The 22,600-nt window shown below is 38.2% G+C and overlaps 1 protein-coding gene across 2 annotated transcripts in view; it reads right to left on the reverse strand.

The window, feature by feature from the left end:
- Nucleotides 1–3,509: 3,509 nt before the first annotated feature.
- Nucleotides 3,510–22,600, reverse strand: part of LOC129237965 (lysophosphatidylcholine acyltransferase) — a 41,993-nt gene continuing 22,902 nt past the window's right edge. For both annotated transcript variants that reach the window (XM_054872967.1, XM_054872966.1), the window contains exons 3-11: nt 15,897–16,042; nt 15,608–15,825; nt 15,222–15,489; nt 12,871–13,008; nt 9,527–9,652; nt 9,171–9,324; nt 9,007–9,108; nt 4,032–4,170; nt 3,510–3,957 (exon numbers count right to left, since the gene is read on the reverse strand). In XM_054872967.1, coding sequence (XP_054728942.1) covers nt 3,848–3,957; nt 4,032–4,170; nt 9,007–9,108; nt 9,171–9,324; nt 9,527–9,652; nt 12,871–13,008; nt 15,222–15,489; nt 15,608–15,825; nt 15,897–16,042 — 1,401 coding nt within the window. In that variant the 3' untranslated portion in view covers nt 3,510–3,847. The remainder of the gene's footprint in view (nt 3,958–4,031; nt 4,171–9,006; nt 9,109–9,170; nt 9,325–9,526; nt 9,653–12,870; nt 13,009–15,221; nt 15,490–15,607; nt 15,826–15,896; nt 16,043–22,600) is intronic.

Genomic DNA, 22,600 nt, shown 5'->3' on the forward strand with positions numbered 1-22,600 from the left:
TCAAAGTGCTTAATAAAAGGATTCAAAAAATTTACTTTCAAGGATTTAAAAAATTGAGTGCCTACGAAGCAAATAAAAATAAAAATTAATAATAGCTTCATAAGAAAAAACGTTTTTTTTTTGATTCGTTAAACTTAAGTACGCTTGCTGGTAGAAATTGTGGGCGATTTGAAATGTGTAAAGTGTGGGTGAGTGACGATGAAGCGCATTACCGATTGGTTTCTAATAACTTATACCACTTTTTAACTTTTTCACTTGACAGTTTTGCGAAGAGATCAGCATATCAGAATAATAGTAATATTACTAATATGCAGGCGTTGTGCAGTATGTACATACTCGTACATACATACATACATACATGAATGTACAGTGGCCGACAGAAGTCTACTTACACCCCTCCCTTTCATTGTTTACAAAGAACAACCACTTTGCTTAAAAATGTGTTTATGCAATTTCATTTGAAATCTTTTTCCAATCGACTTAACTAAAACAAATCTATTCTTTAATGTAAAGCAAAACAGTTATGATAAAAAAACGCAAAAACAGCGTGGACAAAAGTGTACATACAGAAGCGTTTTCCTAGCTTGCACTCTGATATCCTATGTTGTGATAACGGTAAAATACCGTTTGTCTATTTCTTTCCTTTTCTTGTATTTATTGTTTTGCTAATATTGATTTTAGTTACAATTTGAATACTTAAGCATCTACAATGGCTCCTCGAAAAGAAATATCAGTTGACGTTAGAAATTTGGTTATTCAGCACAGGAAAGAAAAAAAATCATGTGGCGAAATTTCAAAAATCTTAAACTTTGTCCAAACAGTCCAGACTATTGTAAAAAACTTTAAAAATAGTGGTTCCACCGAAAATTCGCCGCGCAGTGGCCGCCCGAGCAAACTATCTCGCAGAGACGTCAGCTTGATTCCAAAAGAAGTGGACAAAAATCCAAAAGTTTCTGCTCCGAAATTGGCCGAGAATATCGCAAGCTCAGCCAACAAGTGTGTTCATCCAAGAACAATTCAAAGAGCTCTGAACAAAAACGTTATAAACCATTTGAAGAAGCTTGGATTCAAAAAGAAGCTCGATGTATGGGTGCCACACGACTTGACGCAAAAAAACATTTTTGCCCGTATGGATGCATGCGAATCGCTTCTGAATCGCAACAAAATCGACTCGTTTTTGAAGCGGATGGTGACTGGCGATGAAAAGTGGGTCACTTACGACAACGTGAAGCGCAAACGGTCGTGGTCGTAAAGCGGTGAAGCTGCCCAGACGGTGGCCAAGCCTGGATTGACGGCCAGGAAGGTTCTTCTGTGTGTTTGGTGGGATTGGCAGGGAATCATCCACTATGAGCTGCTCCCCTATGGCCAAACGCTCAATTCGGACCTGTACTGCCAACAACTGGACCGCTTGAATGCAGCACTCATGCAGAAGAGGCCAACTTTGATCAACAGAGGCCATCTATGGTGACGCGCCAGAAGCTCCGGGAGCTCGGATGGGAGGTTCTTTTGTATTCACCGTATAGTCTGGATCTCGCACCAAGTGATTACCACCTATTTCTGTCCATGGCGAACGAGCTTGGTAGTCGGAAGTTGTCCACAAGAGAGTCCTGTGAAAATTGGCTCTCCGAGTTTTTTGACAATAGGGAAACGAGCTTCTATAAGAGGGGCATTATGAAGTTGGCATCTCGTTGGGAACTCGTCATCGAACAAAACGGCGCATATTTGACTTAAATCGCATTATTATAACCAATTTTATGAACAATTGAAAATTCAATAAAAATACCGCAAGACTTTTTGGCCAACCTTTCTATTTGACTTTTGTCAACGTTGGTTTTAGGTTTTTTTGCCATAGCTTTGCTATTTTATGTTAATGTAGGGATTTTTTTAAGTTTATAATGATTAGAAAAAGCTTTCAAATAAAACTGTGTAAACACATTTTTCAGTAATGTTTTTGAAATTTCAATCCAGTGGAAATGAGGGATGTATGTAGACTTTTGACGGTCACTGAATATTTATATTATATTAAAGTTAAGTGCTTGAATGTAGTGCTTGAATGTATACTTAATGGTTTTTTTTTTCTAGTATTCCTAGTAAATAATAAAAACAATAATCTGTTGTCGTGTGCCTACACACATACATATGTACATAAATATAGTATACCTTATTACATAATAAATTTGGCCAACTACAAATTACGCCTACATTTCTAAAACTTAGCACACATCGTAAGTATATTTTAATTATTAATAAAATTGACATTAAATATACTTAGTAAAGGAATAAATATCGTTTTAGTTTTATTTATTTTTCTTAAACTTGCATTACTTTTTGCCATCAATGCTGAATGCCACAGTATTTGAAAAAAACGAGCAAAAGTAGTTTGTATTTTTTTTCTTTCCAATCCAATGCCATTAAATGAGGGTATGCAATAATCTACTGAATCGCACATTGAGCACATTGAGGAAGGCTGACATTGTTACTGTTACTTTTAGGTGGCGTAGCTGGTGATAGTGATACAGAGTTGGGCTAATTTTTTTTTAAATAAGGGCGTCATGATCACTAAATCTGCAGTTTTTCAGTGTTTTAACTATCCGCTTATTGCACTGCTTATTTAAGGGTTTACATGGGTTTCGTCGGGCAAAAAAAGACCTATTTTCAATATTTTTTTTTCTATGTAAAAAATTATTTATTTAATTCAAACTTTTTTCTGTCTTATAGATACATATTTAAAGAATAATTTCTGAAATTTTCAAAAACAAAAAATTAAAACTCCTCCATTGTGACGTCATTTCCGGTGACCCCTCGAAAAAAAAGGTGTTGCATAACTCCTGACAGGCTCATCAAAGATGAAAAAACAAAAATAAGTGTTTTAGTTAAGACCATAAACTCGTGCTTGAACGAAGGAAAGAAAAAAAAGTAAAAATTGGAATTTTGGCAGACATTTTTCCAAAAAAATTGAAATTTCGGTCAAATTTGCTTGACATTTTGTTTTTTTTAAATATTTGTAATTGAAAAAAAAAAAAACAAAATCCTTCATTCAAGCACGAGTAAATTGTATTTCGAACACCTGTGTAAAATTTCATCAAGATCGGTTGAGTAGTTTTCGAGACCAAATTTGAAAACACGGTTCCGAGAAAAACGCGTTTAAAGTTTTGAGTAACAATAAAAGTGGCTTGGAGCGCACACATTCCAAAGGCTGTATCTCCGAATTTATTATTCGGATCGACTTGAAAATTTAGGATAATATTCCTGAGATATTGTAAAAATTAATAAGCAAAAAAAAAAAAAATAAATCGATTTTTTGAACCAACGAAACCCATGTAACCCCTTAATGCATTACCCCAACTCTGATTAATCCCCATCTCTAACGCTTTTGCTTCACTTCATAACCTCGATTTTCGATTTTCGTAAATTAGCGCAACATTTGCGTTGAGAATTTAAAACAACATTTTATTCTTATCAATTATCTCATGCCAAGCGTCAAATTTAAACTAATGAAAACAAATAAATTTGTTATAAATATTGAATTTGCATTTTCTACGTCTTATTTTTTGTTGAAGTTATAATTTTACAATTATTAGAAATGCTTTACTTTTTACTTTGTCACTTTGCTGTTGTTGTTTTCATAAAGTTTTTAAACAATCGAAATTAAATGAATATAACTGTTGTTTTACCTATGCATGCGTTGTCGTATTTTGCTAATACCAAAATCCATTATCAATTTCAAGTTGCATCTCAATGCCGCATACACCACGACAGCTGGCACACACACACACACACGCGCACACATACACCCACAAATTGCATACAAGCGCTTAATTTTTCTTCATCGTGTTTTGTCCACTTTTTAATTGGTTTTCTTAACGTTGCCACCCGCTTGCGTTCTTCGTAGGTGTTCCTGTTTCTTATACAGAAATTTGTACTGTGGATGATCCTTGGTGTAGTGCTCGAAGTCACCTTTATATGGAAATGAGAAATAGCAGACAAAGCATTAAATATAACTTCATTAGCAAGCGGAAGTGTAAACTTACCAAACGCAATGCAGCCTTTATTCGTGTTATCGATTGCGAAAAACAATGCATCACACTTTTCCGGCGTCATTTTTCCCGTGTGCCTCAGGATGCGAGCGAAACTTTGGCGGGTAATACGTTGCGACGACTCGGCATACAGCTGGAGGATGAAGAGCAAAAAAATTGTATTATTTATTGGGTGTAAAAATCTATAAAAAAAGCACTAAACTACTATGCGCCCTATTAGCCCTGAATCATCTAATCATCTAATAGACTACGCACGTCTGTAGTTTTGCGAATTGGACAAATTCGAGTCACACACACAGGCAGAACTTTCATAAATAGTTAAATAAAAATAATATAATAATTCTTGTTTGAAATAATTAAAATGAGACATAAAAATATGCTTGTTTTTAATTTGTAGTCTGTGAGACATCATCGGTCATACCAAGCGGGGTATCGCCGCCGCTTTTAGGGCTATTGAAAAGGCGGCCGCACGATTGGGTCTGGCGGTAAACGAGGGCAAAACCAAGTTTATGCTGGTGTCCTGCAGGGAGTCAGTTGCGCCGTCTTGAAGCACAGATCGAAATTAACAACTATAAATTCGATGTGGTAAAGAACTTCATATACATATCTTGGTACCAGCAACAATGCTGTCAGCCTTGAAATCAAGCGAAGTGTAACTATGCTTTCGCGGAGCTAAGATTTAGGCATCTTGGCGCTTACTTCTTTGCTACGCCTGCTGACAGTAGGCCTTGGCATTAAAAATCGAATGAACTTCATCAGCAGCATAAAGCAATTGACGCAACCGCTATAGTCATCGTTAAAAATCCACACAAACTAAACGCATCCTCCTAACCACCCTACCCCTACCTCTCTTCGCCCTCTCCTTTCGTCCCATCGGTCTTCCTCCACTTTACTTCCTTCACAATGGTATCACAAAGAATGAATTCGTTTTCTTCGTCCAAGTGTGCCCATTCCTTAACTTCCCACCTAACCTAACCTAACTCTTGCCAACAGGTGCTACTTTGGGCTAAAGTAATTGAGTAGTAAAGTCCTCTCTCGATGAATGAAAACAACAACCTACAAAACGCTCATCATTCCGGTACTTCTTTATGAAGCTGAAGCCTTGGCAGTGAAACAACCAGTTTTGGAGTTTTCGAGAGCAAAGTACTTCACAAGATTTTTGGACCTCCTCGCGTATATGACGGTTACCGCATTCGAATGAACCACCAGCTGTATGAGCTTCATGGAGATATTTATATAGACAAACGAGTCACCCTGCAGCGACTAAGGCTGTGGCTGGGTCATGTCGTATGGAGGGAACTGCTCCGGCGAAGAAGCTGTTTGAGACAATAATTGGCGGTCGACGATGAAGAGAACGTCCTCGTGTCCGGTAGGAGAATCAAAATGAAAATGACGTGGCTTCTCTTGGCTTACGAAACTGGAAAAGACGTGCGGATAATACAGACACCTGGCGAGACATTATTTGACAGGCTGTAACTCGGTAGCGGGTCGTTACGGCCAATTAAGTAAGTAAGAGACGAACGATTAGAGGCAAAGTGGCCAAGTTTAGTGGTATAGGTTTAAAAGTAATAAGGTTGTTTTAGTGCACGAAATAAGTATTCCACCTCCAGAGCTTAATATTCCAGGCCGTCAACAGAGTCATCGACCAAACGTCGACCAGTGATTCATTCCCAGACTATGTAGTCCAGTACATCAAATCACATTCCCTAGATAGCTGAGTGCCCGATAGATTTCTATAAATAATTCTTGCCCATAGACGGTTTTAGAATAATTGCCAAAACAAGGGTGGTCCTAGCCATAGCAAAAGAATACCATGTAAGGTCGTCAAATTGATCCTTTGAAATTGCCATAGAAGAAAGGCGTCGTTCAATCGCACTATGGCAAGACCAGTATAAGAGATAACCTAAAGATAGATGGGTGTATGAGTGTATACCCATCCTTGCGAAGTAGTTAGAAAAGAACCATTGGGAAAAAAACTATCACCTAACTTAATTCCTTTCAGGGCGCGCGGTGTTTAGAAAAAAGCTCGAAACTGTCCAATATGCACAGAGAGGGAGAAGATGTTGATCACGTACTGTTCCAATGTCCACCCTATGCTCCCGAAACCTTTAAAATCTTAAACAGGAAAATATTGTAGATTTTATGCTGAAATCAGCTGAGAGCTGGAAGGGAATATGCGAGCATGTAGCACATATTCATAATGATTTAAGACGCGCGGAGTTTCGTAGGCTTCAACAATAACTACAGGTAGGAGCCTTTGAGCTAACGAGCCCTGTGAGATAATACCTTTTTGACAGTTCCGCGGGGAGAGGGGTAAATTGTGGAGAGATGTTTAATACGTAAATGTATCTGTGAGAGTTTCCTCTTAACGTCGAAATGGCAGCTAAAAGAGTTGGTTTAGCTGTGAACCAGCAGAAGACCAAATGCATGGTTCTTTCTAGAAAGGAAGAGAGAAGCCGGGAAGAGAATAGTGGAACAAGCCAAAGCCTACATGGAGTTGTGGCGTTAACTGATGATGATGATATGCCAATATTACGCACCTCACCCTAAAGCAACGCTCATGATAAACGACAATATATAAACGAATTGAAGTGTTTCTACCACAGCCTGACAAAGCAGACCATTTGCACAAAATTAAAACCTCCAGCTAAGCTTTCTAATAGTTTTTTCTCAGCAGGCAATGGCAAATCTCCGAGTGTATTTCTTCCATGGAAAAAAAGCTCCTAATAAAAACCATTTACCGTTCAGAGTCGGCTTAAAACTGTAGGTCCTTTTATTTGTGGAACTTCAAGAGGACCTCGACCGTGTAAGCGCCCATTAGAGGGTGAACGATATGAAGTGTTACCAACTTCACAGTGCTTGTATCTGTAAAACAGCTCATGACATCAAGGTCAAAATTGTTTTAATGACAGTTCAATATATTTTTTATAAGCCATCAAAAGCATTTGCGTCTCAGTTTTGTCGAATTTTTTTTTTTTGTGATGGAATTCAAACGTAATAGTGTGATTGCGTTATATTGTATTTGGTTGGAACCAGCCATTGTTCGAGAGCTCAATCACCTCAAAGTGAATAAAATGTTTGTGTATCGCACTATAAAACGTTACAATGATACTGGTAGCATTACAAAATGCTATGGAGGTGGACCAAAAAAAACCGCAAGAACGCCAGAAATGGTTCGGAAAGCTGAAGGCTCGACTTGAACGAAACCCATGTCGAAGTGGAAGAAAAATTGCCAAGGAACTGAAAATATTGCAAGACAGCATTCGACGCATATTGAAAAATGAGCTCAAGGTCAAGGCTTACAAGTTCCAAAAAGCACACGATCTTTCACCCCAGCAAAAACAAAGTTCGGTGCGAAAGAGCAAAGGAGTTGTTGCGCTTGCACGAACGTGCCGAATTTCCCAACATTGTGTTTTCTGATCAAATAATTTCCCAATTGAGCGGTTCATAAACACTCAAAACGATCGTGTTTACTTGACCGAACGCTAATACGAAAACTGGCCACTCGAAGCAATTTCCCATCGCAAGTAATGCTTTGGGCCGCAGTGACCGCTGATGGACGCTCTCCGTCTTTATCGAGCCTGGTGTTAAAGTGAATGCGACTTATTAGCGGGAAAATGTTTTAGAAGCTGCTTTAGAGACGTGGACACGCAAACATTTCGGTCGTAGACCATGGACGTTCCAACACGACTCGGCACCGTCTCAAAAAGCTCGTGTGAACCAAGAATTGTTAAAAAATCATGTTCCACACTTCATTTCGTCCACACAATGGCTTTTAAATTCGCCAGACGCAAATCCGATGGACTATTCCATCTGGTCCATTTTGGAGAGCAAGGTGAGGACTAAAAAATATGCCACTATGGATACGCTGAAATAAGCGATTATACAAGAATGTTCCAAAATACCTCAAAACGCCAGTGCTAACTCAGGTTAGTGTTGTTCGAAACTTTCCCGTAAACGCAACCAAACAAAAATGACTGAGAAGTACGCGAAACGTTTCGAGGCGGTATTTTTATGCCGCGGCTGCAAAGGTAATTAAAGATTGTTGTGATATGGAATCAGCGGTATAAGGTGTACAAAAATGTTGATGACTTTTCCGAGCGCGGCTTGAAGCGAGTGACGACAAAAAAGCAGGATAAAGTGATCGTCCAACTTTTTAAGCGGGACCCTTCTTTGTGACTACGTCAAGCCCGCACAATTCTTGCTAAAAAAGGAATAGATGTGAGTATCAACAGCATCAATCGACGACGACCATCGAAGGAGGCGAACATATCCTACCGTCCCACATCATCAAAACCACTGCTCTCAGAAAAAAAAAAACATTGAGAAACAACAAAACAAGAAAATGGCGTCACACTATTGGACTGGCCTTCCCAGTCCCCAGACACCAACCGCATAGAAAATGTGTCGGGAACTATGAAAACGCATCTTGCCGGAAGGCCAGTTCATGATTTAAAGCAACTCGTGCGTCAAGTTCGCAAAATCTAGTCCTGTTTGTTGACGAGCTACGCAGAAAACCTGGTTCAAAGCATGAAGAAGATACCAGACTATACTCGACAACAATGAAGACTACACGGCTTATTGAGTAATTGCGACTCGTAGTTTTGTACATACTTTCATGTAAACAAATTTTAAATATATGTACATATATCTTTTATATCATATTTCATGAATAATCGCGGTTCCTTTTTTCTGAAACAGACTGTATTCCGCCCACAGCACCGATATTTTCTGGCATAACAATTGATTTTGGACGCTGAAAGCACCAGAAGTGTCCAAATATAAATAGCAACACTCTTACTAATACTTTTACTAATGCGTCCCACAGGCAAAAATGATATGAAAGCATTTAGGACGACATTCAAAAACATTCGCTCGTAGTCACATTACTTTTCCATTTTACACTATTTATAATTTCAAACTGTATTCATAAATGAGATAAATAGAAATAAGAAACCATTTAACTTACATTTGTTATAGCACGCAGAAATACGATGATTTCTTCATTTTTCAATTTACAAAATTGTGAGCATAAGAGAAAACTCTTCAAGTTAATCGTGTAGTTGTGGTGCTGCAAAATGAAAGATGGATTAGATAAAATGCATACAATAATTGTCCCCCTAACCCTCTTACGTGATCTAAAAGTGCAAAAAGCTGGTGTAGATACGTATTTTTTACATCGATTTGCAGCAATTCAGCAAAGGTGAATATGTCTAAGTGGTCAGTATTGTTTAAGCTAAGGAAATCAGCGACTAACTCTTGGTCACGTGTGGAGTCCGGTAGGAAGCTGTAAAAAGGAAATAGGGATAAAGGATAAATAAATAATGGAACATCTTCAAATAAGTTGAAAACTGATAAAGTAAATCTGCAAATTATAAGGTAAATTATACAGATAAACCGTTAGTGCAAAGCAAGGAGCAAAAACCAAAAGAGCCGAAAACAAAGCAAGCATCCCGTTGAGTTTAGCTCGGTTGTCTGCACTCACTCACCTCAAACCGTAAAGCACCCTCTCGATTTCGATGATATCACCGGGGAAGGGTACGCGCATATCTTTGGCACGACTCATTGTAATCACATCTTCATATGAATATTCTGATGTTGGCACACCAAGCGCTCTATGGGAAATAAAGAAAAATATCCAAGATGTAATTTATGCATATACGAGTACACTTGTGCTCACATAAATAAGTCACTTAATATTTTTACAATATTCGCAAAATTTTTTAGGCAAATTTAAAAAAAAAAAAATTTTTTAATTTTTTTTTTTTGTAATTTTTTTCTTTTAATTTTAATTTTTTTTTTTTAATTTTTTTTTTAAATTTTTTTTTTGGTTTTTTTTACTTTTTTTAATTTTTTTCTTTTACCTTTTTTTATTTTAATTTTGTTTTTTTTTTTTATTTGTTTTTTTTTTGTTTTATTTGATTTTTTTATTTTATTTTTTTATTTTATTTTTTTATTTTATTTTTTTATTTTATTTTTTAATTTTTTTTTAAATATTTTTTTTTATTTTTTTAAATTTTTTTTTAATATTCTTTTTAAATTTTTTTTAATATTCTTTTTAATATTTTTTTTAATATTTTTTTAATTTTTTTTTTGCAATTTGTATAGTTCACTGTATAACAAAATCCTTATAAATTAAAGATTCAAACTTTGTACAAAATTCACATAAAATTAATTATGTACTCGGAGTAATTATCTTAAATTGCTTCTTTAGACTCCCAGCAGGGTGTAGCGTCTTCCAAGCTGAGATCTACGCTATAGGCAAAGCAGCAAAAACGATAAGACTGCAGATCTAACCTCCGGCAAACTTTTTTGATAGTCAAGCAGCAATCAAGGCACTGGCCTCAGTGTATAACAAAATCCTTATAGTTCACTGTATAACAAAATCCTTATAAATTAAAGATTCAAACTTTGTACAAAATTCACATAAAATTAATTATGTACTCGGAGTAATTATCTTAAATTGCTTCTTTAGACTCCCAGCAGGGTGTAGCGTCTTCCAAGCTGAGATCTACGCTATAGGCAAAGCAGCAAAAACGATAAGACTGCAGATCTAACCTCCGGCAAACTTTTTTGATAGTCAAGCAGCAATCAAGGCACTGGCCTCAACGCGCATCAATTCAAGATGTTTTAAAGAATGCAGGGGGTCGCTCTCGCCTATCCAACAACACAACACCACACTTTGTTGAGTTCCCGCCTCTGGAGTAGAGGGCAATGAAAGAGCGGATGATTGTGCAAGGAAAAGCTCTGAGCTTAACCTTCAGCGAGTGATAGAAGGCATAAGCATTTCTCTAAACGAACTGTACACTGCGACTGACTTGACGTAATCGCGGAAACCAATAGAAGGTGGTCTCTGACTACTAACTGCAGAGTCTAAAAAGCGCTCTGGGCAAAACTGAATCTTAAAAAAAATAATAATAATTGGCGCGTACACTTCAGTTAGATGTTGGACCGAGCTCCTCCTCCTATTTGTGGTGTGCGTCTTGATGTTGCACCACAAATGGAGGAATCTTAAAAAGACAAAATTTCTGCTTGGATTCAACTACCAACGTCCTCACAGGTGTTATGAAGGGGTCACTGCGCACACTGGTCGCAATGACTTCTGCAGCAGTGGTGGAGATGAAGAAAAAATTGAGTCGCAACAACACCTTCTCTTTGTGAATGTCCTGCACTTCAAAGAAGCCGTGCCAAATATCTTGGCGATTATTTCTTTGAAGACCTGGGAGATTTGCAAAACTTCTCAATGGAGGGACTAGTTAACTTCCTAAAATGATCCTAAAGTACTTGATGCAACTTAGTTACGGGATAGAAAACAAATGCAGGTATCCCAATAGGCCTTAGGGCGAGCGGGTGCCAACCTGGCTAACATAACCTTACCTAACCTAATCTAATCTAATCTGATCTAACCTAATCTAATTTAATCTAATCTAATCTAATCGAATTGAATTGAATCGAATCGAATTTAATCTGATATAATCTAACCTAACCTAACCTAATTATTATAATTATTATCAAGATTTTAAACTTTTTAATTAAAAAAAAATGGGTATGTAGTTTTATAACCCATTCATTTTTAGTAAAATAAAGTGAAAGTTTGAATACGCTAAAAATGGCATTGATTTTTGGTAATTTTTTATGGTTTTGTTTTTGCTTACGATGGTGAAAGTTTTCTTCCAGACGAAGAAAGGTTAAAAATGTTGATAATTTTTTGGAAATTTTGTTAAATTTTTGAGAATTGTGTACAAAGTTTAAAACTTTAACTTATAAGGTTATAAAGGGTCTTTCAAAAAACGCGCCTAGATGTTGGTTTAAAATAAAATATGTAAAAATTTATATTCTTTCATGTTTCACTATTTTCAAAAATATTCAAAATACGGCTCTTAGCAAATATATGTAATAAATGGCATCATTTAAGAGGTCCCGGTGGTCTAGAATTTCCAAAAATTGATTTTTTGATTTCGAAATTATAGGCTTTTAAAAATATACTGTCAAATTTTATCAAAACAAATTTTTTTTTTTATTCTAGTACGGGACATAGCCACGGTCATATTGATTAATATTTTTTTTTTGGTTTTTGTGTTTCAGATAAATAGAAGAGCCAAAACGGACAACACCCTCCAGGTCCAATTTTTCGGAAGGGTAAATTTCAGCGTCATTTTTTAAATTATTAAAATTAAAAAAATATATATTTTTTCCATTTTTGTATGTAAAAGAAGTTAAATAAAAAGCCTAACAAATTTAAATATCGTTTTTCATATTTTTTATTGTATTCCTAAAAATACCAAAAATTTTCGCGCTCTAGACCACCGAGACCCCTTAAATGTCCACCATGAGCACGGCCAGCGATAAAATCCGCCAAACATTCATTCATGAATGCCTAATTGTTGAGAACGTCGAGATATCGATTTTTAAAATTGCTCAGCAGCCCTTTGCGCTAGAGTAGCAATATTTATAGTCTGCCAGTCCTTTTTCTATTCTCGACAGAGCCAGTTTCTTGAAATTTTTTCAGCAACCTTTGAATTTTCGACTGATTCAGACGATTATTTCCATCAGAAAAATCACGAATTTTACGATATGCTGTTCTTAAAGATCGATCATTTCCCTAATAAGTTTCATCAAAATTAACGCGTTGTTTTATCGTGTAAAATTTTACATCTGTCCACTTGAAAAATTTCAATTTTGACATAAAAAAAGGTACAGTCTAGGAACTATTCACTACTTTCGTTACTTTTGAAAGACCCTTTACAATGAAATATTAAATATTTTTATAAAACAGTTAAATAATTTTATATTGCGAATACGCTTGAAAAATACTGTTATCTTGAGCACTTACTTGGCCATAACTTCGCGCACATTTTGCGCATATAAATTCGCGTCAACTTTTTCTTCTTCCGATGGCGTGTAGACAGGCAAAAATTCAATTTCGCAACGGTTGTAGAATTGTGCCATTGTAAACCACAACAACTTGAGACTAAGTAAAATATAAAAAAAGAATTTATAGAGTTATTTATTAAAGTAAAAAATCAATTATGTAAAAATATCTAAAATAATAACAGAGCAGTAAATACCGAACCTTAGATATTTTAATTGCCTGTTAATTTTTGGAATCAAACAAACACATGGACAATGAGAGTTATAGCTTTTTACATCAGACGGACCGACGGGAATTTAATTCCCACGACAGTCGATTCTACGTTACAGGAACGAACCGGATTTATATCAGGTCAACAGTAACAAAAAGCACATAAAAAGTGAGCGTAGTCTTTATTCCATCTCGTTAACATTTAAGTCGAATATAAATGGAGTGAAGGTGAATTACCACCGATTACAGTGTCAGTCTGGAAATCCAACGTAGAAGCTCCCTTGGCAACAAGTGCTATTTTGGACTAAGTAGGCAACTGAGCAGTAAAGTCCCCTCTCGACGAACAAAATTGACACTCTACATGGCTCTCATCATGCCCGTCCTATCGTATGGCGCAGAAACGTGGACGATGACAACATCTGATGAAGCGACGCTTGGAGTGTTCGAGAGAAAGATTCTGCGTAAGATTTTTGGACCTTTGCACGTTGGCAACGGCGAATATCGCAGGCGATGGAACGATGAGCTGTATGAGCTTTACGGCGACATAGGCATAGCGCGGCGAATAACGACAAAGCGACCACGTTGGCTGAGTCATGTCGTCCGAATCGATACAAAAGCTCCGGGTCTAAAAGTATTCGATGCGGTACCAGCCAGAACGGCTGACGTGCTTTGTTAAACTCAACCAAAATCGCGTAAGCAGTTATCGCGCCAATTAAGAAGAAGAACAAATGGGGTGAAGGGCAATAAGTATACCAAGTGTGGGCGAGTTTTATTATGTCGTTGAGGAATACAAGCATTTACCTAAAAAAAAGGCTGTTCAATAAGTTTTGCGGTTCGATAAGAAAATCACAACTTTATGGTTTGAAATATTTCATTATTATTCAGTATAGTCACCCTTAACATCAAAACACTTGTTCCAACGAGATTCGAATTAATGAATTCCATACCTGGAGTGGGAATCTGGAAGGACCGCAAATACAGCTATTATGGCCTCATCATTTGATGAAAAACGCTTTCCAAGCGTGAATTTTTTTAAGTTTGGAAACAGATGGAAATCGCCAGGAACCAAATCTGATGGATACACCAACAATACGAACTTTAATTTATGGATTTTAGCCATAGTCAAAATGCTCTGTGACACGCTTCATTGTTCCGATGAAAAATATTTTTTTTTTCTTTTGCAAACTGGGTCTTTTTCACAAATTTTTTCCTTTGTCTGGTTCAAAAGGTTACAAGAATTTTCAGAGTTTATTGTTTTACCAGTTTGCAAGTTATCCACAAACAAAATTCCTTTCGCATCCCAAAACAACACTTTTTTATCGATTTCTGGACACGAACTCTTTTGGAGCCGAAGAACCATGTTCACACCAGCCTATGTAACCTCTTGTTTTTATTTAAGAACTTTGTGATAGACACAAGTATCATCCATAGTGGTGATTTGACGCACAAAACCCACTTTATTCTTTCGGAAACGTTCTAGATGTTGCTGACAAAGTGACATTCCAATGTGTTTTTGTTCCATTGTTAGTGAATGCGGGGTCCATTGTGTACACAGCTTTCTGAAACCCAATACTTCAGTCCAAATATTGCCTACACTGTCCAATGAGATGCCTAGGGTTTCTACTAATTATTTTTCAGTCACGACGATTTTCCAATTTATAGCTGTTTTTGGACGTCCTTGGCGTGAATCGTCTTTAAGGCTTGTACGATCACGTTTAAATTGAGCAACCCATCTTTCTACTGTATTAATTGATGGCGAAAAGCGAAAAGTCCTTATACACTTTCAACATTCGTTCATAAATTTCCTTTGCTTTTAAACCTTCCAAAAATAAAAATTCCATCACTTTCATTGAAATGAAACTTCGCATACATTCGTATGAAAAGTGTGCCAATATAACAAAACAAAATTATGCTAGTAGCAACGACCTCTCTTATCAAACCGCAAACTTATTGAACAACCTAGTATCTATTTCCATTCCGTTAGGCCGCTAAACAGCCATTCATTGTAAAAAGCTATAATACTCTATTGAGTTGGTGCGCCCAAATCAATAAAATAAGGATATATTAAATAATTAACTCATAAAAGTCACTGGATTACTTACACGCCCGGACCATCCCACGTCCATGTGAATGTATCATATTTGTTAGGGTACTTCAACAGCACCGGCTGCACTGGCACCCCTGGGTAGAAAGCACCAGGCTTGAATTTAATCAATGCCTTGCGATTGGTGCAAGTGCCCTCGGCAAAAATTACCACCTGTGGCCATTCATCTTCCGAGTGTGCGCGCTGCACAATCTGCCTTATCGTATTCTGACGCGAATTCGGATCCTCGCGTTGTACATAAATGGGTTGGGCAAAGTTAATGATTTCTTTTAGAGAAAAAAGAGAGGGAAAAAAGAGAGGGAAAAAAGAGAGGGAAAAAAGAGAATAAATTCGCTTACAATAAATTCGTTTTCAAATAAATATTTCCACAAAATCAATACTTACTGCCCAGGAGAGGTATATCGGCTGTTTCGCGCTTTGCCACAATCGACGGCGGTCCAGTCGCTACAACAATAATCGAATCGACATACGACGAGTGTGGGGCTACCACCATAATAGGCGCTTGTTTAGGTGACGCACGCTGGCCAGTCAGCTTGACGTTGTAAAAGGTGCCAGACGCGAATAGCAAACGCATAGCACCAGACGTGACGCGCTGAAATTGTCTAAGCAATAGAGGAGAGTTAATAATTAAAAACAAACAAGAAAAAAACAGAAGCTTTTCTACACAACTTACTTTCGCCAGCCGCTTATTGGTTTTGCCATAAGATCATCAATGGACAGACCGTACAGGCCGATGCAGGCAAACATCCACGCGGATAGCAGGGAGAGAACGCAGCCGACTACGCGAAAGGGCAACAAAAGCGCTGTTAGCACATAAATCTGCAAAAAAATATAAACAAACAAATAGATAATTTAGTTAACGGTGCTCACTGCGCGATCGCAAATAAACAGCTGTTTACATTTTGTATTATTTAACACTTGCACCACTTGACGACTTTGATAAGTTATCAACTGTGAAGCTTTGGAGTGTCTTATAAATTTTTGAAACATTTGTCCCCTACAGATAAAAAAGCAGGTGGATTTTAGCGAGGCCATAAAATAACTGTTAAGATGAGAAATGTCACGCTGCAGAAGAAACAGAGTACGCTACCGCCAGGTTTACGCTGAGATCGGGGGAATAGTGATTTAATCGAGAAATGAGTTTCTTTACTGACATAAAAATATTCATACAACTGAAAATTAATTTAAAAATCGCTTTTTAAAACAATCTCAGCAATCATAACTTTTCACAATTGGAGAGGTATTGTACAAACACAAAACAATGTCATAGCCCACTAGCCAAGGTAGCCTACTACAGTGTCCGGCACTCGAAGTGTAATCAATTAAAAAGGCCATAAATTTAATTTGGAAAATTACTTTTATTCAATTCAAAGTAAAAAATGTGTGAAAATAATACAAAATTAAGAATCAATTTACTTTTGCTCGATATGGCCCCCTTTTGCCTTGACTATGGCCTTAAGACGCTCCAGAAACGAATCGCAAGCTGCCCGAATGTGACTTGCAGGTATTTTGGCCCACTCGCGGACAATGGATTTTTTCTGCGCCTTGAGACAGGTGAATCTTTTAGTTCGGACCTTGCTCTTCAAAATGGCCCAAAGAAAATAATCCATGAGATGCGCATCTGGTTCGCTTTGCGAGACAGTGCCGAGTCCTGTTGAAACGTCCATCGTCTGCCACCACAATTTTTTTCTGCCCACGGCTTCAAAGCAACCTCCAGAATACTTTCCCGATAATATTATATTTAGAATTTACTTTGACGCCAGGCTCGATGAAAACAATTGGAGAGCGTCCATCTGCGGTTACTGGTGCTACCTCCTGGTGGCCAATCGATGACTCAAATTCTCGTATGAATGGTCAGTCAAATAAACCCTACTGTTTTGGGAGTTTACGAATTGCTCAATTTCAAAAATGTTCTCGTCAGAAAACACAATATTTGGAAATTAACCGCTTTCGGTCAAGCAAAGCAACTCCTTCGCTCTGTCAAATCTGACTTGTTGCTGCTTTGATCTGAGATCATGCACCTTTTGGATCTTGTAAGGCTTGACTTTGAGATAATTTTTCAATATGCGACGGATACTAGGGTCAGATATTTTCAGTTCTTTCGACATTTCATTGGCACTTTGACCGGGATTTCGCTCAAGTCGCTTCTTCACTTTTTGATCCATTTCACGTGACGTTGCAGTCTTTTGTTGACCACCTCCATGACGTTTAGCGATGCTAGCAGTATCATTGTAACGAATAATGATGCGATAAACACAAACTTTATTTACTTTAAGGTGCTCGAGCTGGTTGTGATTTTCCAGCCAAATATAATTCAATCACACTATTGCGTTTGAAATCCATTACTGAGTTTCTTTTGTCGCGTTTACTCTCGGCTAAATGCTTCCGCGCGCTTGGTAACAACACTCTGGACAGTCATTTAGTCAATTAACAGACAGCTGATGACCGTGCATCAGCTGTGCGAGCGGTCTAAAGTTGGTTACACTTCGAATGCCGGACCCTGTATTTGTAAGCATGGTGAACAAAATTTTTTCGTTAACAGACCGCTATTCGACTCTGAGCGAATTTGACAGCATTTACAAAAAAACTGAGATTGTGTTGGTGATATATGAAAAAAATCAACCAATGACACTTCGTTCCCCTTTGAGCAACGACTTATTGGACGAGCTTCTGAATGATCGTGAAATGATCGTGTAGAATTCGGCTGCCGAATCCCCAAGTGACGTGGCAGCCGAAGTTCCCCTCACAATTTCCTTTTTCACCATAGCTAAATAGCAAACCTAGTAATCTTTCATCATTGAACTCTAAGGTAGTGGTTGGTTCTTGGCCGTTGGTTTCACCCTTTTTGTGGATTTGTTGTGGCAGAAATACACTCGGAGGTTTTCCATTGCCAGCCGAGGTTTGCAATTGTGCCTTCGTATTCTCTTTGTGGCACTCAAATAGTCGTAGATATTATTGATAACCAGATCACCATGGTGAGGTGAGAAACCGACGGACTGCCGGCTGAGCTATTCAAACATGGCAATGAGGAGCTGGTAAAGTACGTGCATCAGCTCCAATGCACAATATGGTCGGCTGAAAGCATGCATGGCGAATTGGAATGGAATTGAATTGTGCTCTGCCCAATCCATAAGAAGGGTGATTCCGAAATAAGGAAATATCTCGTATAAGGTTCTAGCAAGCGTATTATGTAAAGGGCTGGAACCCCGCATCAACCAACTGATTTGACGTTATCAATGTGGTTTTAAACATAGAAAATCGGCAATCGATCAGATATTCACAATACGCCAAGTCTTGGTAAAGAGCCATGAAAAAAGAATCGCCACACATCATCTTTTTATCGATATAAACCTGCATTGGAAAGCACGAATAGGAGTTGCCTATATGTCGCAATGTCTCAATGTCTCAATTTGTTATCCCCACAAAACTACGAAAGATGACGTTGCACCGTGAGAATTGGGAAGGACCTCTCCGCGCCGTTTGATACCAGGCTAGGTTTCAGAGCTGTATGAGCTTTATGACGACATAGACATAGCTCAGTGAATAAAGATCCAGCGGCTACGTTGGCTGGATCATGTTGTCCGAATTCATACAAACGCTCCGGCTCTGAAAATATTCGAAGTGGTACCAGCTGGAGGTAGCAGAGGAAGAGAAAGGCCTCCTCTGCGTTGGAAAGATCAGATGGAGAAGGACTTGGCTTCATTTGGTGTTTCCAACAGGCACCGGTTAGCACGAGAAAGAAACGACTCGGACAAAATCGCTTAAGCGGTTAACGCGCCAATCAAGAAAAAGTACCACCTAGCGGGTCAATGAGAATAAAGCGTATTCGAGCGGAGACACATTTCTGTCGTCGGTGTTGAGCTAAGGGTATACTTTCAACCACGGTAGACTACTAGCTGCTGCTACAACAACAAACCACAAGGTCTCGTATCTGTGTACAAATTCTGCATACATATGGAAAAACGTCCAACTTTTTTGTAAGGAATTTTTATTAAAAAAAAATTGCCCAGCAGAAAAACAGTCGACCAGACACAGCCAAGAGTTCCTGCAGATGATTTCTAATTGAGGTCAAAATATTTGCAAATAAATAATACCAATAATGACGAATATTCGTACAAAAAAGTTTTTCACTAAAAAGTAAAATTGTTTTTATTTCGTCACGCCCAAAAAGTTATAAATTAATTGCGAACTATTTTTGAACGGCGAAGCAACGTAGCATACAAAGTCTTTATCTACAAGCGCAGTTTGCACATTCCTTTGCAGTAATCGACAAACAAGAAAGTAAAGGCATAAAACACTAGAAAGCAAAGTAAATAGAAGAGCATTGCCAAGTTGCATCATATTTGGTTTGCACGAGCGCACACACACCCGAAAAACAAAACCTCAGCGAGAAAACTGCTAAGCTATAAACTGAGAAATGTATACATACTTATGATAAATACTGTAATTATTTAGCAATAAACGGCAATTAGGGGATTGGAGTCAACTGGTCAGGGAATGCATGAATTCCCTTTCGACCGCATCCGAATTCGGTGGCGAATTAGACTCATTTGGGTACCTGGTCACAGAATCATTGCGGAAACTGCTGGGCGGATGTGCTAGTTAGACAGGGGATCCGTGGAGTACTTTCTCCGCGAATGAGTTGATTGGCTTACTCTTGACTACCTGTGATGTGCTCCTAGAAGGGTGGGTTTCGCGTCAACTCAACGAGCGCTGGGCAAGTACGCCAACTTGAAAGAGCGCGAGATTTTTCTGGTCACGGATGAATCGCTCGAGAGAGTTTGTAAGGTTAACCAAGTCACAGCTCTTGAATTTTGTGGGTACCCTCACCGGATATTGTACACTGTATATGCATTCGGGGAGACTTGGCATTACTTGGAGCAGCTGTCTGTAGGAGGAGGTGAAACCATCTCAGTCAGTTGTCCTGCTCTCATTAGACTAAGATTTAGGTATTTTGGCCTTTTTTTTTACTATACCAGAAGATTTAGCGGACCTAGATATTAACCATCTAGTCTGACTCGCCCCTCTTTAACCCATTCACCTAAGCAAACCTCCCTTGGCCCTAGCTCTTCACTCTCCTCGATGGTGTGTTGTCCCATAGCAAGGAAGGGATCGGGTCCTATTAAAGACGAGCCGCAGCCTCTTTCGCCAATACGATCGCTATTTCGGTCCCAGTTGCTCTCCTGATCTCACAGGACGATAGGGTCTTGAGAGCCTTCTGACTGTCGCTCAGAATGGCAATTCGCTCATTCCGGAAGTTTTAGTCTAAGTTTATCTCGGCACATAAGCAGATGGCATACACTTCCGTTTGGAAAACCACCCCTAGGCACAGAGCGCTTGGTTCGGGGGCCGTTAATTCCAGCGCCTATGCCTTCTGGGGTCTTCGAGCCATCTGTGTACCAGTGCAGGGTACTCTCCCGGAATTTCCTTTCAAATATAGATATACTCCAGTTGAACTTATCGTCCAGTTCAATTTTGAACATCTTTTAAAATTTGATGACTTTTGTGATATCTTTTCTGGGTAGCTGGGTAAGTGGGAGCTACAGCCTCAGCACTTCGATGTTTTTAGATTACATCACTTTCCTCTCCCGAAGCCTTCCCTGGTAATATTCAAAAGGGAACGCTTGGCTATTTGCTGAATAACTATATGAAGCGGTGTCAGCTCAAGCATCACCTCAAACGCAGCTGTAGAGCAGGTCCGCATCGCCCCCGTGATGCACACGCTTGCTATGTGCTGAAGCCTAGTCAGCACTGCCAGCACTGTCGAGAGGGTGACTCTCGATGCCCAAGCGACCGGTCCATATGTCACCATTGGTCTCATTATCATAATGTACATCCATCTCAGAATTGTTGGACTATAAACCCAGGGTTTTCCTGCTAGACGTTTGCAGATCATGAGAGTCTTTGTTGCTATTTCGTTTCTTTTTTCCTTATTGGATAATTGTGGCATCATAGGCCAATTTATTTATTTATTTTTTTTTTTTTTAATTCGATCAACACTGGGGAGCGCTAGGAAGCTATCTCACAGCTAAGTAATGGATCTTATGCGATCAACGTTCGGAAATCGCATTTTCAGCCACCTCTCCGATGTGGATTGGCCACTTCAAAGTTGAGATTTTACCCGTTAGGACTGTTTAACCTGTTTTGTGTCGAATATCCTTAAAGATCAATAAAACAATACAGTAGCAGCATAAAGCCAAAAATCGGCAACAGTCTTGGAAAATTGCATTGAAAGAATTTGTTACTGCAGGGACAGCCGAGGGCATATTTCTTATTTCTGCTGAAGCCTTAATATACTGGATGAAATTGAGTTTTGGCCACTTTCAGGCCAGTTCGGAATTGAGATTCCGAAATATTTTTTTGAAATGGAAATTCTCGATTTATTAATTTTTAAGAGTGGGTAAGGCTTTGCACTTTCCAAAAACGATTTTTTTTTTTGTCTTTTGGAGTTATTGTCCAATTAGTCTTGCGTCTTAGCTCTGACAGGTGCACGAATACGCAAAATTGGAGGACAGCTGTCGCATGACAGGGCTGAGATTCAAGCTGTTCAGCAGAGCAAAGAAGCCAGGATCAAACGAAGACTGGAGAAAAAAGAGGCTGAAGACATCGAAGCTGCCGCAGGAAGTCTACTTTATGGAGCCTTATGGAGTAGGTAAAAAAAAAAAAAAAATCTTCACTTTTTTAGCTCTCAAACTTTTAAACGCGTTTTTCTCAAAACTACTTTTTGAAAGCCGGTGATCACTGCCATTTAAGGGGTTAGGTGGGTTTGAAAATTTAAAAAAATCGATTTCTTTTTTTTTGTCTTATTAAATAGTATAATATGTTTAAAATATTCTCCTAAAATTTCAAATTGATCCGAGTAAAATTCTACGAGATAGACCCTTGAGAAGTTCCGCCCATCAGGCCATGTCAGTGCAGCGTTTCGCAGGTATACGCGTTTATCTCAAAACTCGATTTTTTAAGTCGGTGGACACGATTTCTCGAAAAGTTATGAAGCGATTTTGTTCAAATTTTGCACACATCTTTGGAATAACATTATCAAGTTATTGAACGAAGGATTTTTTTTTATTTTTATTACAACTAATTTTTTCGAGCCAACACATGACGAAAATTTGACCAATAAATGTGTTTTTTTGTTCAAAGTCTGTCAAAAATTCAAATTAAATTTTATTTTTTTTTCCTTCGTCCAGTAACGAGATTTATCCATGTACTAACGAAATATTTTTGGTTTTTTGATTTTAAATGAATCAATAATGAGTTATGCTGTCCACGGCAAGAGCATTTTTTTGTGAGACGTTAAGGGAGATGAGGTACCAACGGCTGAGTTTTCGGAATTTTTAAATAAAAATTTCACAAAATACTGTTTAAATATGTATC

Source organism: Anastrepha obliqua, chromosome 2 (assembly GCF_027943255.1).
Source record: "Anastrepha obliqua isolate idAnaObli1 chromosome 2, idAnaObli1_1.0, whole genome shotgun sequence".
Taxonomy (NCBI): domain Eukaryota; kingdom Metazoa; phylum Arthropoda; class Insecta; order Diptera; family Tephritidae; genus Anastrepha; species Anastrepha obliqua.